This window comes from Impatiens glandulifera, chromosome 6 (genome assembly GCF_907164915.1).
Source record: "Impatiens glandulifera chromosome 6, dImpGla2.1, whole genome shotgun sequence".
Taxonomy (NCBI): Eukaryota; Viridiplantae; Streptophyta; class Magnoliopsida; order Ericales; family Balsaminaceae; genus Impatiens; species Impatiens glandulifera.
The window spans coordinates 42,070,484-42,088,272 of record NC_061867.1 but is presented as its reverse complement, the minus strand read 5'-3'; the positions used below and the strand labels follow the sequence as shown (position 1 = coordinate 42,088,272).

Here is a 17,789-nt window from a genome sequence, read left to right as displayed (position 1 = left end):
GTGAAATTCAAAACAACATCATGTATAGAGAAACATTTTAAACTCAGATAAATATATAATGAACATTATATTTATTATCTATTTTTTTATAATGTAATTTAAAAAATATATATATATAATAAAGAATAAAATTTTACTATTTTCTTTTACTTTTATTTATTATATATATATATATATACTTAATTTTTATAAATAAAAAAAGGTTCTGAATTTTTTATACGAGTTAAATAATATATTTTGGTAAGAATATAAGTAATAAGTCATGTCTTAAACAACTAAAATGACAAAAAAAAAACAATAATAGTATGAGATTAAGATGAATTGCCTTGGAAACAACTCCAAATAAAATTGATAAAGAACTCACATAACTGATATACCAGGATTTGTTATACCCGTTAACTACAAAACCTATATCAATTGATAAAATTGACATGAAAATTGGAGGAAATAAATTATGAAATAATTTGGGCACGTCCCTTGGTGTCTTCATGATATTGTCAAGTGGTTTTAGGATTTTTGGCTGAACAAAAATTATTTTAAAAAATTTAAATTATATTTCGAGTCGCACAATGTTTTTGTCGTTTTGTACACCATATCCTTCATATGGAGAACAGATATCAGATATGTGAAGATTGATGATGAAGATCGAGCTATTATGTTACTCATATCTCTTCCATATTCTTAATCAAACTTTGTTAATACAAATATTGTATGGTCGAGAGGTCATAACATTTGAAGAGGTTCATAGTGTTTTGTTGTAAAAGGAGATGTCTAAACTAGCTAACAAGAGTAAACATCATGGTGAGGCCTTAGTTGTAAGAGGAAGAGCGAATAATAAAGAACAATGGAAGACGAATAAAGGTGGATTTAGATACTAGTAATTAACAACCCGAGAACTATACAAAATATAATCTTCGAAGTAATGAGTATTGTGATAAGTACATGAATAACGACAAAGCAGAAAGCTCGATAAAACCTAAAGCAATGTTCAAATTATGTGTGAGGTATGGATACAAATCTAGGATTAAAGAAAACATGTTAAGCTTTTAAAAAGATAGATAGTTTTGAAAATTTTAAGGAGAATAAAACAAAGGTTGTCAATGGAAGAGATTTAGTAACTATAAAGAAAGTGAAAGTCCTATTTGTGTGTACAATTATTTTCAGTTCAAGGACAGACAAGAGTCATTATTAATCTCTATGAATAAGATTTGAAAGGAGAATGAAGTACAATGCTTACTCTAGGGCCTCATTTGATGAAAGGGTTTTTGGGATAAAACCCAGTTTTTATCCCAAAACTCAAACATCTTATCAACCATCAAATCAAATAATTTTATCATTTAAATACCAAAACTACCATTTAATTTTATCCTTTCTCTCTAAACCATTATTCTCTCACCTACACTCATATCAACTAAAGTCAAAGGGTAAATTAGTCTTCAAATTTTAAAAACTAATTTTTTCCTATTTTTTATCAAATAAGGGTTTTTTTGGATAAAACCTCGATAAAATCCAAAAAACCCTTTCATCAAACAAGGCCTAAGATTATCAAGATAACAAAATAGAACACATCACACAAACAATATCAGTTGGAAAGAAGAAGAGCTTAAACTTATTAAAAGACTTACATCATTTGAAAGTGAGGCATATCATTGAACAAGGTTTCTCTTTAGTTGTACCACCTTTCAGTCCTATGGAGATAACAGCAATTGAAGACCAATACAAATACTAGTAATCTAATTATTAATTTTTTAAGAAGAATAACCATTAATGTTACAAACTTTAACTTTGCAAAATAATAATTAAACAGTTTCCATTCAGCTTTTAAAACCCACATGAAAACCACAACATTCAATTAAATATATGTAACCAAACAATTCATAGTTCTTATCACTTATTTCTTTGTCAATTCAGGTGGATAAACTTTCCAACCATGACGTCAACTTATAACCACTATATGTATTACATAAATACACATATTTTTCTTTAATGCCCATAGTACATTTTTCTGGATTCTTCACTAGTTATCACTATTCTATTCCCACTTTTCATTCCCTTGGAGTGGCCAAAGTACACACTTTTCTCAAACCAGCATTAAAATGCAACAATAATATCTAAGACTATTAAGAGCGAAATAAGCCTGGAGATTATTACAGTTGATTTGTGGTTGTCAAAGCTAACAACTTATCTCAGCTGAAAAGAACTGCTCGGCTCTGTCAATAAAACTAGCAGGAAATCTAGAGTGTAGCATTTTGATGGAGGATGTTTCCAAAGCTGGCCGATTTGGTTTAATAAACTTTTCTTCTAAGGGCCGTAATATTTTTCCTCTATTAGTTCGGCTCCCATTTCCAGTTGAAACACTTTTCGCAGAAAATAGTCGAGAATTCTTTGGATTGTAACGACCAGACCGAAAGGGGTGGTTTTGGGGTTCAATTGGACTGTCCATTACGGTATTATCATTGACAAAACCAGGTTCATTGGTTTTACAAGAATTAAGCAAGGAGAGAATCATATCAGTACTGAGTTCTTGCTGAACAATGCCCTTGTTCTGTTCACAACCATAACAGGCAGCAACCAATGTGCCAGTCAAAACAGGCATTAGTTCTGCATCACTGAAGAAAACAAAAGGAAGATCGCACACCTGTTTGTTCCAACTCAACGTTATTAAGTTCAATAAAGTAAAGTTCAGAATACAGAAAACCTTATCTGACCCGAGATGGGAAATATTAAACTGTTAAGGGGTTCACTAACCTTGTGAAGGATTGTAGGGCTCTTTCCCCATCGAAGTACAGCTTGATTGTTGGGGTGGAACAGGGCAAAATAGCCAAGAAGCGATAAGGATTCAAGAAGAAGCAAACCAATCTGAAGAAACACAACAGAGGGAATATAAGCATAATTCAATAAATTTGGTTGGAAAAATGTTAATAAAATATTAGAAACATCAATTTGGAAACAGTGCTAACAATGGACTGTTTTCTGGGAAAATCTTCAATTTTTTATGTTTGACAAAAATCACAATGATGATGATCCAAAAAAAAATCTCAATACCAAATAAAGCGAAAATCACGATAATCTGGATCATCATTCAGACAATAATTTGTATATCACATGAAGCCAAAAATCACCCTATAATCTGGATTTGGATCAGTAAAATCTTATACTAAACGAAAAAAGGATCAATTTCAATTTTAACTTGGGCAATTTTTCAATGGAAACGTGATTGTGACGAAAGCAGTTTTCAAATAGACTCAACGATTTATTATTTCAATAAATCATTTTATCCAACTGTCAGTGAAGGGAGTTACAATGGTTTACATATTTGTATTGATTAGATGCACAAACTTTACTGAATCAACTTCATTGATGATGCAATATTATTGTCTGTGTGCATACAATACTAAATATTAACATAAAGATAAATGTTTTTCTAAGCAAAAACTGTAAAGAAAAGAAGAAGACACGGATGTGACAATCCATACATTGGAATGGCTTTCTAGCATAGTTTCTATTTTTCTACTTTTTTATTCTAGCATGTTATCTTTTTCTCTTGTTTCCAACAATTCTACTAATAATTGCTCCAGAAAAAAGAAAATATGAACGTGCCAAATGCGTACATAGTAGCTTGTATAAGCAATTGCATCTATAGCATATTATAAATAATACAAGTGGGCATTTATATAAGTACCCGATCAACAGCTACTCTCCAATTGCTTGAGCAATAAGAAAGAAGAAAACTCATTAGATGGAACAATTCCATTTTCAGGTCTGGTCTACCCTGTGACCACAATAAAAAAAAAAGTAAACTCATTAACAATCTTTTTAATACGGAATGGTAATCATAGCTGATTGATAAGCTCAAAAAGACTCATCCCCAAGTAGACAAACATAATAATGTAAGAAACACTTACTAGCATACTCTGCAAGAAAGTAATATCTATAAGGGCCAAATTGTTCAAGACCTTCAACACTCCTGTTGCCACTTCGTCAAAATTCGATGGAAGAACATTTGTAGCCTGAAATACCAGTTTTCAACAATGGAGATTCATAACAAAATATAGAGTCAGACGAAAAGGAGACTTACCAGGGTAAGTGAACAAACTGTTAGATTATCATTTTTACTACTCCATAAGTAGAGTTGTGGAAATTTGTATATTAGCATAACATCTCAATATCCTCGCACCCCTTGTTCATCTAGATTATACAGTCCTACATGAGGGGGTGCTAGGGTCTTATCTTTTTATATAATTATTTGGCGGCCACTAAGCAAAACCCATTAAATACCAAGTACTTTGTCGTGTTACATATCTAAGGGTTAATTGACAATCTCACAATCAATGTTTACTTTTCACAAGCTTCAAGAACATAGAGGGAATTAATTGCACACATATAATTATAGTTTTACCTGCTATTTTAAGCTTATCAGACAATATTATTTGTACAAATTCCCTGATCATCATTGGCTATTTATGCCAGTTTACAGTTTCTAAAGTAGCTATAAGCTAAAATTAAGTATCGTAACAAAATATGAGCAATGAAATTAAGCATCAAAACAAATCTGAGCAAAAAGAATATAATAACAAAATGATACTGAAACACGTGGTCTTCCTGACATCTAGAACATAATAGGAAGACAAAATGTAATTGAAAATAACACGAAAATTATATATCAGCATAAAACAAAAACAAAAAAAAAACACACATATGACGAGATTTTCAACTTTTGTTTACTCAAATTCAACTTTAGACAGCCAGGGCTTTGAGGGAAATAGTTGAATATGACGAAGAATACTACTCATGCTTGGAGCCATCATGTAGGAAAAGTAAATGAAAACTTGAAACTCTTACCTGTTCTGAAGAGAACCTATGGTTATTTGCCTGCAATAGCACAGCTGTTAATAGCGAAGGAAGGCACACCAATCCAGTTTCAGATATGGCAGAAAGAAGAAATGCCACTGGTTGCTTTATATTCACTTTACTTTCAGTCTTCTCTTCCAAAACACTACTAGAAATAACTTTCCCATCCTTCTGATAAGCAAAAGATTTTACAGCAAAGTCAGCCTCATCAGTCCTTGTAGGCTGTATAAAATTGATAGGACTTTCAGCTATGGATAATTCATCAAGTGGGTTATCCTCTTGTACATCAAGCAGAGGGAGAGTAATAATATCACTACTTACAGCAGATTTATTGTTGTCAGAAATGTTTAAATAAGAAAACCCAGCATTTGCATCTGTCTGGTTTGGGATAGATTCCCAATCCAAGGAAGAAGATCTTTTGGATCTGGATGTTAAGATTGTCAACAAATTTATACTCGAGAGTATTGATGACGGAAATGGTGATCCTTCGACCTGAGGTCTATCATAAAGAGCAAAAAGCTCTCGCAGCCGATGTATTACTTGATACGCAATCACAAGCTCTTGTAAACCATCTTGCAATTGGATTTGTCGATCATCATGGCTTACATGACCAATGATTATCGCAACTGTCCACAAGAAACCATCCAGCGCTTCAGAGATCGACTCCAAATTGTCAACAGAAGTTTTTGATGGAAGTAAGTTGCTGCTACCACAGACACCGGCTGATGCTGCAATTTTTATATAGTTCTCTAGAGCAGCTGCTAACATAGGGATGATCGGAGGTAATAGGTTTTGTGCTATAAAATAGCCTCTGTTTGCAGGTATTGAAAGCACTACCTTCAGAAGTCTTAAAAAATATATAGTCACCTTGCAGGTTTCAGGTTTTGAAGTGTGAGAAGCTGGAAGGGCTGAGGCAATAAATTCGATAAGGTCAGTTTGGCGACAAGCCTGTAGCTCAGGATCTTTCCCCTCCAAAAACTGATCAAAAGAAATTCAGGAGAAAAAAAAACATATTTAATTTCTAGTTAGTTTCATGAATTCACAAAAAAATGCTAAGAACTCTACTCTACTCTTGTATATTATAAGAATCATGAACATGTACCTTGATCATCTCAGCAATGATAAGTCCAATGCTAGCAGCACCTTCTTTTCTAGCTTGCCTAAGTTTCTGAAGTTCCTGAAGCCACCTCCCAATTTTTGCCCTTGCAATTCCGGTTAATGTTCTATACCCAATACCAGCATGCTCAATGCTAACTGGGGCTTCAGCATATTCATATTTCAGAGACATAAGCCTTTGACGGATCTTTTTTATCCTTCTTTTCAGTGAATTTTGTGATGGGATATTATTAGTCGAAATAGTAGAATCACCAAGACCTGTAATATGGCCTCCTTGATAATCTTCTCCATTGCCAGTTGGAGGAGATCTCCCCTGATCCTTATTAGCAGTACGTCGTAGTAGAGGTGATTGATCTCTGAAATCCATTGAAGCTCTCTCCCTTATTTGCTCCAAGTAAAATTTCCGCCTTTGTTCACTTTCACTAAGTTTTTCAGCTAATTTCTGGGCAAGAAGTTCTGCTTCTTCCTGTTGTGCTTTGGCTCTAAACTCTTTCCTACGCATATGTTCCATAGCCCTTGCCTCTCTTACAGCACTCGACGCCTTCCGTTCTTCTTCTCTCCTCAACTGAGCCTCTTCCTTTCTCCGTTGTATCTCTGTCAGTCGCTGCAACTTCTCAAATTCAATGAGCTTCTTCCTTTCAAGAACAGCTTCTTCTCTTGCCACGTCTTCTTTCTGCTTGCTTTTCATGACTTGAAGTATTTCAGCTCTTCTAACCTCGGAATCGTGAAGCTTCTGCCGCAAAATAAACTTTTTGTTTTCTTCATTTAATGACGTGATGAAGCGAACTTCGTTAACTTTGCTGCTCTCGTCACCTGCCCTTCTCACAACCTGAGCAAGATGAGCTTCATGCCTAGATTCACTCCGTTGATGCCTAGCATACATACCTTCTCGTAGTTTCATGCTCCTTACAGCTTGCCACTCACTAACACGATTCACTTTCTCTGAATTGCGCTGAATCTTTAGAACTCTACCGTTCTCTAGTTCAGACCTAATCCGCATGGCTCTAACATGTTTTGCATCTGCATCCCTTTTAAGGTCTAAAGAAGTTTTTTTCCTCTTATCAGGTGACATTAGTTTATCATGTAAAATCCGGGCCCTCTCTGTAGTCTTCCTGCTTATTCCTGAAGAATGTAGAAAACGAGAAGAAGTGCGCAAAGGTGTTGTGAGTATATCCTCCCAGTTCCTTTTCTCTTTCCACGCATCCATGGATTTCCAAGATGATCCATTTCTTTTTTCCTTATCCCTTTCTGAAATAGATGTTTGCTTTTTTAATGCATCTAGATATTTTGCACTTCGCGCACTCACACAATCTGTTAACATTCTTTCCTTATCTGAAAGCATATTTTCTATTTCAGAAGATTGAAGTTCCCTCTTGGACTCAGTGTCATGACCAGTTAAATTCTCTCTAAACGCTAATTTCGTTGGAACAGCATCAGAAGAAGAAGAAGGGCTAAATGTAGGGAGGGATCTGTTTTGCTTTGATTTCATTTTGCTGGATCTACTTGAATCAGAAGTCCTCTTATCCACATTCAAACATACCTGAGTGAGATCTGATATTCCACTTTTCTTTTTTGGCTTTGAGGTAACTTCTTTAACATGATGTTTTGCATCACTAGTTCCAGTATCGTTATCAATAACTCTATTGGTCATAGGAAGGAGACTAGAACCAGTCCCATCTTGCTCCTCATTTCCATGCATTTTATCTCTTGCTTCCTGAAATTTCCTAAAAGTCTCCAGAGATGAAGAAAGTATTTCTGCATGTTGAGGCGAAGTTGTCATCCGTCGAACCTATCCATATAACAAAAAAAATCTTGATTAAAAACTGATGCAACCAAAATGCAAATTAACATATTAAAGGGTAGAACCATAGTAGTCCTATAAAGTTAATTGATCTTTCAGTAAGCATAGTTCCAAGAATTGGTTCAACATAATGTTTTATCTAAATGTTATCTACCATAGACAACTGAATTAACTTATTCTCAAGATAGATAGAGATGATGGATATTTGTAACTGTTACTGAGGAAAATATGCAAATTACCACCATAGTTAGACTAAGTAGTTTCCTAATTAGTCTTTTTGTGTTTAGTTAGCCTTTCCCATTAGTTCTTCATGTGCCTATTTAAGGCATAGTTTCATTACAGTAACAAATACTCCAAATATACAACTTCATCTTCACTAACTCCTACATAGTATCAAGGAACACTCCTACATAGTATCAAGGAAAGAAATTCGTTTTATTTGTTGAACTTGCACTAAAAGTTCGGTTTGTATGCTCAGTTTGTGAGACTCATTTTGCTAGCTGAACTTTTGAAAATGGATCAAAATGACTCCCGCCGATATTTTATTATTAAAATTGTTAAATATTAAATTTTTTAAACAAACAATTCCTTATTTTTAATTGGTTCCTATTCAAACTATCCCTAAACTAACTTATTCAAATTTAACCTAACTCATCTATCTCTTCCCCTACTCCATCCACTCTCATCTCGAGCCACCCCATCCTTTACTTTTCCCCTCACTCTTTGTCTCGTAGCCAACCCAGACTCCCCCTCCGATCATGTCACACGTCCCTCTCTCTAATTGCAAAGTTGTCGTTGGGGGAAGTTGGGGGAAGGGTTCCCCTTCATCAATGCCACACATCCCCCCTCTCTTAGCTCTCCTGAGCTAAGGGAAAGATATTGCATCAATGGAGAAGACAAAGTGGAAAGCTGTTTGGGGAAATACTTGCTTGTTCTAAATGATCCCACAAGTCATTGCACTAATTTTGGCTTACAAAGCATCAATTTTTCCAGCAACAATCCTCAACTCCTTTTCATCTCATTTCAATTGGTTTGCCTCTCCCAAGATAGTTTGTTACTACTGTTATCTCCAATAATTCTCTACATTCGTTTCTCACCATCCATCTTCTTGGCCACAATCAGGACCATGTCTTTTGCCTCAATTAGAAAGAGATGTGTGCCGTGGACGAAAGGGTATCCCGACCAAGAGAGAGAGAGAGTGAGGAAAAAAATGGAAGGGGCAACGGTTTTGAAGGAAATGAGAGTAAGAAGTGGAAGAGAACATGGAAAAAAAATTGAGTGAGAGAGGGGGGTTAAGACTAGTTAGGTTAAGTGCACTAGGCTAGTTTAGAGGTGGTTATGTGCAAGTTTTAAATGGCTCGGATCCAATTTAAAGGATAAGGAAATGTTAGTTAAAAAAATAATATTTAACGACATTACTAACGTAGTAGCTCGTTTTGAGCCATTTTCAAAAGTTCAGCAAGCAAATTGAGCCTTACAAACTGACAAAGCAAAAATAAACTTCTAGTACAATTTCATCAAACAAAATAAACTTTTATCCTAGTATCAAAACATTGTTTCTTGTCTTGAGCAACCCACTGGCCATTTTTTGGCTGCCTCCGCCAATAGTAGAGTAGACATTGGTGAAGGGTTTCATGGGTGTATCTATGTCCCTCTTTGATTATTGGTTTTTTCTTTCTTCTTGACAAAGCCTCCATCTTTGCACCAACAAATTTGCTGTTGAACCTTTCTGGTACGATTTCAAAAAGATTTCTAGGGTTTGATAGATAGAGAGAGAGAGAGATGGAATCCCTTAGGAAGATGAGAAATAGTTGGGAGTATCATTCTCAATTCATAAATCTTGATAGATTTTCTAAGAATCCTTGACTCCATTTATAGCATATGGGCCAGAGAATCTTTTGTAACAAACTATGAAACAGTGTGAGCTGGCATAACTAACCATTTGGTAACTATATGATAACTTGAAGAACTTACTTAATAATTTTCCTAATAATTGTTCTTCTAGAAGATCCATCTGCACCCATTTGCTTCAATTGCGACTATCGGTTCTAGGGCATTTGCCTTTACTTTCCAGTGTTTTCATTAATGATGGCACTTCCTAAATATAATTTGTCAATCACACTATCAGGAGTGTAACCTTTGGTGCGCAAGTCCTTCTCGAACGCATTCTCTAGTGCGTCGACCGTTAGTGATTCTCTCATCGTCATGCTTACGACCAATTTATCACACTTTCTAGTCATGTAAATCTTCAAACCCATTGTCCTCGAAAGAACAAACCACATGCACTAAGGGTTGTTGCTACCTCACTCCCAACACCTTCAACATAGCGTCTTTTGTCGCCAAATGGATGCTCTAGCTGACATTAAAGGTCAAGAAGTCAATATCCTCATCACGAGTATTCATGGGGAGACGCATCACCAATTGTAGGCGGTGTTTGTGATGTCAAAGCCATGTCCTAGTCGTTAATCATGAGGTTGAAAATTGCTAGAGACAAAGTAAGGTATGGTTTGAGAAACCACATAAAAAAGGCAGGTTCAAGATGATTTTGTCTACAGGCTACTAACTTGAATTTAATAGAGGATGAGGAAAATATACTAATAACCATTAGACTATTATTTCCTAATTAGCCTTTCCTAGTTATTATTTATTTTTATTTTTAAAAACCTAGCAAGTATTTTTATGTTTCCTTAATTAATCTTTCCTCATTAGTCCTTTAGGTGCCTATTTTAAGCCATGGTTTCATTGTGTAATAAATCTTTAAGAAATACAACACGTCTTCTTCTTCCCACAATTCCTACCATTAGTATCCAAGTTTTAACAAAAGAAATATGTAAGAGGGTAAATTTACTATACAATAATAAATAGTACGTTCATTATCACAAGCTTTACTCAATAGAATCAATAATACCAAAAAGTTAGTTCCATATAAAAACTTTTAGCATCTTTTATACAACTAAGTTAGTAAAATACAATACTTTCATTATCACAGTTTTACTCAATAGAATCAATAATACCCAAAAGTTACTTTCGTAGAGAAACTTCCACCAGGAATATTAAAAAGCAGTAAAGTTATCTAAGTGCGTAATTATCTATACAGCAGGATATGATGCCAATTTCCATGTTATGGATTCTGAAAATTTAGAAGTGCATAATTGAAAAAAAAAACATATATCTTATCAGAAGTCAAAATGCTGACCTCCCACGATAATGCATGTGTCCTGCGATGATCAGACTTCATGATTGTCAGAGGGCCATCGGTTAACTGGGAAGATGACTTCTTTAATTTCTCAAACTCCTCAACTCTAGACTTTAGTTCTTTAAAATCCAAAGCAGATTCTTGAAGCACAAGGATAGCCTCCTTCACCTGTTCTAAATCACATTCTAATTCACAAAGAAGATAAAGTTCATCCACGGCCCTATTCAAGTTCTCAAAGAGAAAGCACCAAAGCCGTTGTCTAAATCTTTCCTTACAATCAGCAGATCCACTTGCACTAACGTCATTAAGGTTATGTGCATTACCAACAATAGCAGCGGAGATTTGGTTCCCAATGTCTTCAACCAAAGCTGAGACCTTAGGCCCTCCAGAAGCTTCACTGATATTCCTTTTGCAGGGAAGTAAGTCAGAATCTTGGGAATCTAGCACTAAATTTGAACTCTCACTCTCATCAACAGGAGGTACTTCACAAATGTCTGATGTACCATCATCACTGAGCATATCTTTGTTAGGACAAACATCATCTAATACTTTCACATGCTCATCGGGAATTGCACAAACATCAGAAACATCATTCTGTGAATTGACTAGAATTTCGTCTGTAATTCGAACCTTCACATCTTCAGTCATCCCCTTATAGTCTTCTCGTTCTCTCTTAAGTTGATGAGTGTGATCTCCATGCAGTTGTTTGCTCTCTTCTTGTTTGGAGGAAGCAGAAATACTTGAAACAGAACTATCAGATTTGCTACTAAGCAAAGGAACATTTCCAAATTCACCGAATCTAATTTCCTGGGCAACAGTTCCCTGTGGAGCCCCTGTCAAATTTTCTTCAGTCAATCCAAGAAATATGTTATTCTGAATGGTACTAGGCTTGCATTTTTCAGGAAACTCTTTAACAGTTGAATTTGAACATTCAATGTCTTCAGACACCACACATTTGTCAAAGTACTGCACAGCTGCTTTCGTTTGAACAGATGTGGGATTTACTTGTCTAGAGAAGCTTCCTGCTTTAGAAGGCTGAACACCATGCTTGCCATCTGATTTTTCAAGTTCTCCATTTAACAGAGCCGAATTGCAGGCAGTATTTAAAGAATTCTTTACTGAGTTTCCAGCAACCCAGCCTTGTAAAGAGATCTTTGAGCTACTCCTATGTTTCTAGACAAGAAATGAGAGCGAAAATCAATAATACAATTATGTTACGAAAATAACACAAGATATACAAGAATATCACCTATAAAAATAAATGATTTAGAAAATGTCAAAAATCATCAAGTAAGGAAAGGGGGGAGCTTGAAGATGATGAAGGATACTTTCAGGATATGGAAAGTTAAAGGAATGGTGTAAAGGTCAATAATGACACAAATAAGTTTTTTAAGGGTGAAGTTGGGCAAGCATTTTGAAGAACAATAGAGAGGCACATTAAAACATCCAACTAATAAATCAACTGAGATGAAATTTAAAGCAAAACATTTCCAATGAAGAAGCATGTGGGACTCATAATACTAACTAATAGATTTTGTACGAGATCTTTGAAAAAGAAAACTTCAAAGTGAGAATTCAATGAGTCAAACCCGTCTAGAATATCCTTAGACCAAATGGGATCATATATATGAGTTTCATTGGCATCTAAAGAAATGATACATCCTACAAAGTTGCTCTAATACATGTCAAAATGTTTTATCTTTGAAGCAAAATAAATATTTTTTTATTTGTTAGACGATACACCTCTCAATAATAGCAAAACTAAAAACATTAACAAAAATACAACACTCATTTATCCTCTCTTCTAGCTTAGTGGCAAAAAGAGGTGGATACCCCAAGTCCCCAGCCTCTCTGAGGTCCTGGGTTCGAGCCCGTGAAACGGCAAGTTCCGCTCATCTAGTTAAATTGGTTGAGTACATTTGCGGGCTATGTGCTTAACCCGCGGGGATTAGTCGTACTCCTTTGGAGTAGCGGAACCCAGCGTTCTCAAAAAACTAAAAAAAAATACAACACTCATTTAGCTCGAAAACTTGTGTCTGCAAGGTTTCGAGTTGTCACGACCATTCAAAAAAAAGACATTAACAAAAACAATAACCACGTGCAAGAGAGATGGACAAAAAGGCAATATTACAGCAATAGAAAATGGCATATAATGCCAAATATAAAAATTCCTAAGTTGTTGAGATATCCGAAAACAGCATAAATTGACATATATCGTTAAGAGTCATATTAATATCATTTTAACATAGAGAATGCTAATTACCAACTTAGCTACTGGAGTTGTTAAGCTAGAATACTAAAGAAGGAAATAATGAATTTTTAGAACCAACATATTCCACTAATGGATGATGATATGTTAGTTAATACTAGTAAAACATTACAAGAGAAAAACAACTAAAAACGACATATTCCCTCATTTCCATTTATGTGAGCTTTTTTTCAGTTTCACAAAGTTTAATGCAACATATTATGCTCAATTTTGCCCCTAATTTAAGAATAATATATAGAACACACTGCATTCATTGCCCACTCTAGAAACACTTATTGTTTTTGTATCTGGATCCGTATCAGAAATAGAAACAAAAATAAAATTCTGAATTTATCCCTGACTAAATTTAGTTTCCGAACGTTTTGTATCCGATAACGGATCCACATACATAAACAATTTTGACAGTGAATATCTTTTGAACAGAAAAATATGACCTAATAAAATGAAAATATAACCTATAACATATTATACATTTGATACTAATAAAGTGAAAATGTGACTAGACATAAAATAAGTTAACAATCTTTCAAATGGACAACATAAACTAAAAGCAAGGGAGTATACAGGGGTATGTGAAATAATTACTTATTGTAAGATATGATACTTAAAGTAGAAGTCATAAAAGCAAAATAAGAAACTGTTCTAATAGGATTATGACCTGGAAGAAAATTGTATTTCTCAACCAACTATTTATGGGGGTGCAATGGCCTAGGATATACTGGCTTACAATACTTGAACAGATGAAAATGAGCTTTGGTGCATTGATGCAATTAATGAAAGACTGTCCAATGGAAGTGGGAAATTAGTCTGTGGTACCCTTAGCTATGACTAGTTAAACATTATCTGATAGGAAGGTTGTGCTTTATTGAGATAGTAATGCATTTCAAAAGACTTCATCCTCCCTCATCAAGGAAAAACAAAAAGAATCCTATTTCGTAATGCAGTTCAACGTCGTTAAGTATTGTTTGGAAGAACATAAGCTGCTTCTTCTTTCCATAACAAATTTATGCAATACATGGTTTAAGTTTTTCTCCAAAGACATTATTGAGAGACGTGCTTGCTTAATGTGAATGCAACTTGTCCCATTTTTCGCTCTAGTTATCTCATTGGTATACGGTAGTAATTTTTGCTTATGAAAAACTTCAATTATTTCCCACTAAAAGAACCTCATTTGAGCAGGACCAAAATATCCTTTTGTTCAATAATCATTTAGTGTATTGATTGTTTTGCAGTTCCAGGTAACATTGTCTCGAGAATATTAGTGAATATTTACATTGCAGTCTTCCATTGTTGAGAATAAAATAAAAGGGTCAAGATAGCTTCCTGTACAACATAAGCTCTACAGTCATGTCATATCCTCTCCTGAGGACATCATATCAGTTCCTAGCAAGAATTAGTAATACATTCCAAATTTTGTATCTGACAAGTGACAACTGAACAACAATTGGCTGTTTTGATATCAATTCTTTTCATGTTGATCATGATCCTGAAAAATCTACATTGGTTATGTTTGACAAATACCACAATGATCAAAAATAATATGAATGATCCAAAGAAAAAAGAAAAAAAAAATAGGATCATGACTTAAAAAATAATTTGATGTAGAAAAGAATTTTATATCAAATAAAACAAGGAAAAAATACAATATATCATTTGGATCATGATGTAGAAAATAATTTGCATACCAAAAGAAGCAACAAAAAAACCCAATAATCTAGATCATGGTCTAAAAATTAATTTGATCATGATCGCGACAAAAGATTAGTTTCCAAATAGGCTGTTGTCAACAATAATTTTGATAGCACGAGTCTAAGAATTAGTAATAGCTCTAAGTAAATATGATTTGATAGCTTCAAATACTCCTACAAAGGTCTGGGGAAGATATGGACAGCACAAGTCAATGGAATTGAAATAAAAGATGAGAAATTATTTGAAATTTCTCTAGGGTTACATGTTACCATCTGACAACTTGTCAGGTAGAAAGAATGACGCATGGATTGCCTAATACAACTTTTGTTTAGAACAAAATAAATATAAGATTGGGATTCTCAAACACTAGGACCTTGTGAAACATTAACACAGAGAAGGCAAACACCTGTCCTACACATACAAAACAATTTCAGCAATATTCTAATAAGCAATAGAAACACTCACAATTAAACATTTTTTTCATAATCTATAGAGCAAACAAATTTGTTGAGAAGGCAAATATGTAAAACCGAGTTTCTCGACGCTTTCGTTGAACCAGGCTCTTCATAGACACACGAGTAGCAAACTACTAATTCTTAGAGCTTCTCTGATGTAGGTTTTTTTTAAATATTCCAAATTTAGAAAGAATGAAAAAAAAAACTTGTTTAAAGAAAAGCGAATTATTTGGGTTTAAGGACACTATAATACTGAAAATGTATAAAAATAAAGTAAAGGTAATTTGGTATTTTGATTTGAATGAAGAAATTAGTGGTGATGGGATAAGGGGTTATTTCAATTAAATCCAAATAATCCATCATAAAACATATACTGAATGCTATGAACCCTAATCATTCAACAGTTTTGATTCATAGAATTCAAGTTCATTCAGATTGATGCCCATTCCTTTTGTCATCTGATTCGGGTTCAAGTCTGTAGCTTTAATTATACAGAAGAACAGAACTTATATAAGAGAGCATAACAAACCCACAAACCAACAAAGCATCAAACAGAATTCTTGAAAATAAGTTGATGATAAAATATACCTTTTTAACTAGCAACCATCCAGAGCTTTGATCATCATCATCTTCAACATTTTCCATGATAAACTGATTAGCAACCCAGTTGCTAGTTGATTTTATATCAACAGAATCCCACACAAAACTGGTTGGATAGAATTTGTCAAGTGAAAACGCAAGAAATTGAATTGTAAAGATCGACAATTTAAAGAGTTATCCAAGTGGATTGATGATGAGAAATTCAATGTTTGTAACTGAGAAATGATCATCGAACGCCGCCCATCCCGCTTAAGAATACAAGAATCAACTTGTACAGATATACTCAATCTTGCTACTCCAATTCTTCATTAACCCAATAAAACCCAATTTTCACTTTTCTCTCAAGAGTGCCGCTTTTCTTCCAGTCTTCGATGAACATCAATGTTTCTCTCTCCCACTATCCCAATCTTTTATTGGTGACCAAAAATACCTATTTTTGTCCATTAGGTAATCAAAATATTCAAAATAAACTTCTTGGCCAATCTAAAAAAATTCCATTAAAATGTATTATAATGCATGTGGAATTGTGGATGCAAAACCCCCCATTAGGTTTAACAATGTTTTTTTCTAAAATAATTAAATTAAGACTTTACTTTTTAATATGATTAATTAATATTTTTGATATTCTAATTTTAATTATATGATAATTAATGAAAATAAAATAATTTTCAATATATATTTATTATTGAATAGGACTATATTTGTAAATATTTTTCTTACCATATTAAAAATATACCATCAATATTTATTTCATTCAGAATGATTATAAGTTCAATTATGCTTTTTTAGATATTTATTCTTGGAAGAAAGTTAATAAATGACTCCACTTTTAACTTAAATTATTTTTCTTAGTAAAAGTATACATTATTTAATAAAAAAGATGCATAAAATATATTTAAATGTAATATTTATAATTTACTATTAGTTGTAGTTATATATTTGCAAAATCTTATAAAGGAGAATATATAATCATCCTTAAAATATTTTATTTTATAAAAAAAATTAATTATTTTAAATGTTATTTATAAATATGAAAATTTGACATACAATAATTTATAAAATAATATTATTAAATTATAATAATATTAAAATAATATTTTAAAATTTTAAATTCAAAATAACTCAAAAAGAGATTAAAGATTAAATTAGAGTTAATTATTGAGATAATTAAACCCTAATTAGAAAAAATAAATAAAAATTAAAAAAAAAAAATAGGTTAAAATATTGTATTTATTTTAATCAAATTAAACCCAAAAAGGTTGAAATTATTTAATTATGATTTTAAACATAAATTAAGTATAATTTATGGCTTAAAACAATTAAATAAATATCCTAAAATACCCAAAAATAAAATAAATAAACATAATTTTTATTATGTTGTTAAAAATATTTTTGTGGAATTTTTGGTGAAGAAAAAACGCAAAAAGGGATTAAAATTCGATTTTAAATAACTCTTTTATTTCGGATGTAACCGGAAATGGAAAATTAAATTGTAGTAGGATCATAGACCATCAGATGAGCACCTCTGGGCATCATCCAACGCCCAGGAAGACGCCACACACCCCGATGTAGCATAAGCACACACACGCCCGATCCACACGGAGTCAACTAATGGGACGTCAAGCTTGTTAACCAAAACGCCCAAACACGGACAGATCTCTAATGGAACGCAACGGTGCGTTTTATTTTAAAGAAAAACGACATCATTTTGACCATTCTTCTTCGTCGCTATAAGGGATCGCCGGAAACACAATCGATCACCGGCGATTCTTCTAGAAGCTCCATCTCATCTGTTTCTCAACCTTATCCCTT

General features: G+C 33.5%; 1 protein-coding gene across 3 annotated transcripts; it reads right to left on the bottom strand.

Moving 5' to 3' along the window:
• Positions 1-1,833: 1,833 nt before the first annotated feature.
• Positions 1,834-16,363, bottom strand: LOC124941660 (S phase cyclin A-associated protein in the endoplasmic reticulum-like). Of its 3 annotated transcripts, none has more exons than XM_047482002.1 (9): positions 15,966-16,363; positions 10,965-12,137; positions 5,954-7,756; positions 5,173-5,829; positions 4,843-5,073; positions 3,906-4,010; positions 3,683-3,772; positions 2,749-2,859; positions 1,834-2,638 (listed from the first exon to the last, which is right to left on the bottom strand). In XM_047482002.1, exons 1-9 carry the CDS (start codon positions 16,020-16,022, stop codon positions 2,174-2,176), a joined length of 4,692 nt encoding a protein of 1,563 aa, XP_047337958.1. In that variant the 5' UTR covers positions 16,023-16,363; the 3' UTR covers positions 1,834-2,173. The 3 variants fall into 3 exon arrangements, with proteins under 3 accessions (XP_047337958.1, XP_047337960.1, XP_047337957.1); XM_047482004.1 differs by having other exon boundaries at positions 4,843-5,022; XM_047482001.1 differs by having other exon boundaries at positions 4,843-5,829.
• Between the last annotated feature and the right edge of the window lie 1,426 nt (positions 16,364-17,789).

Excerpts from the sequence above, each read along its gene's own strand:
- LOC124941660 (XM_047482001.1), bottom strand. The coding sequence starts at position 16,022 with ATGGAAAATGTTGAAGATGATGATGATCAAAGCTCTGGATGGTTGCTA. Across the intron at positions 12,138-15,965 it reads GATGGTTGCTAGTTAAAAAG|AAACATAGGAGTAGCTCAAA; the intron begins GTATATTTTATC and ends TTTCTTGTCTAG. Across the intron at positions 4,011-4,842 it reads ATAGGTTCTCTTCAGAACAG|GCTACAAATGTTCTTCCATC; the intron begins GTAAGAGTTTCA and ends CTGGTATTTCAG.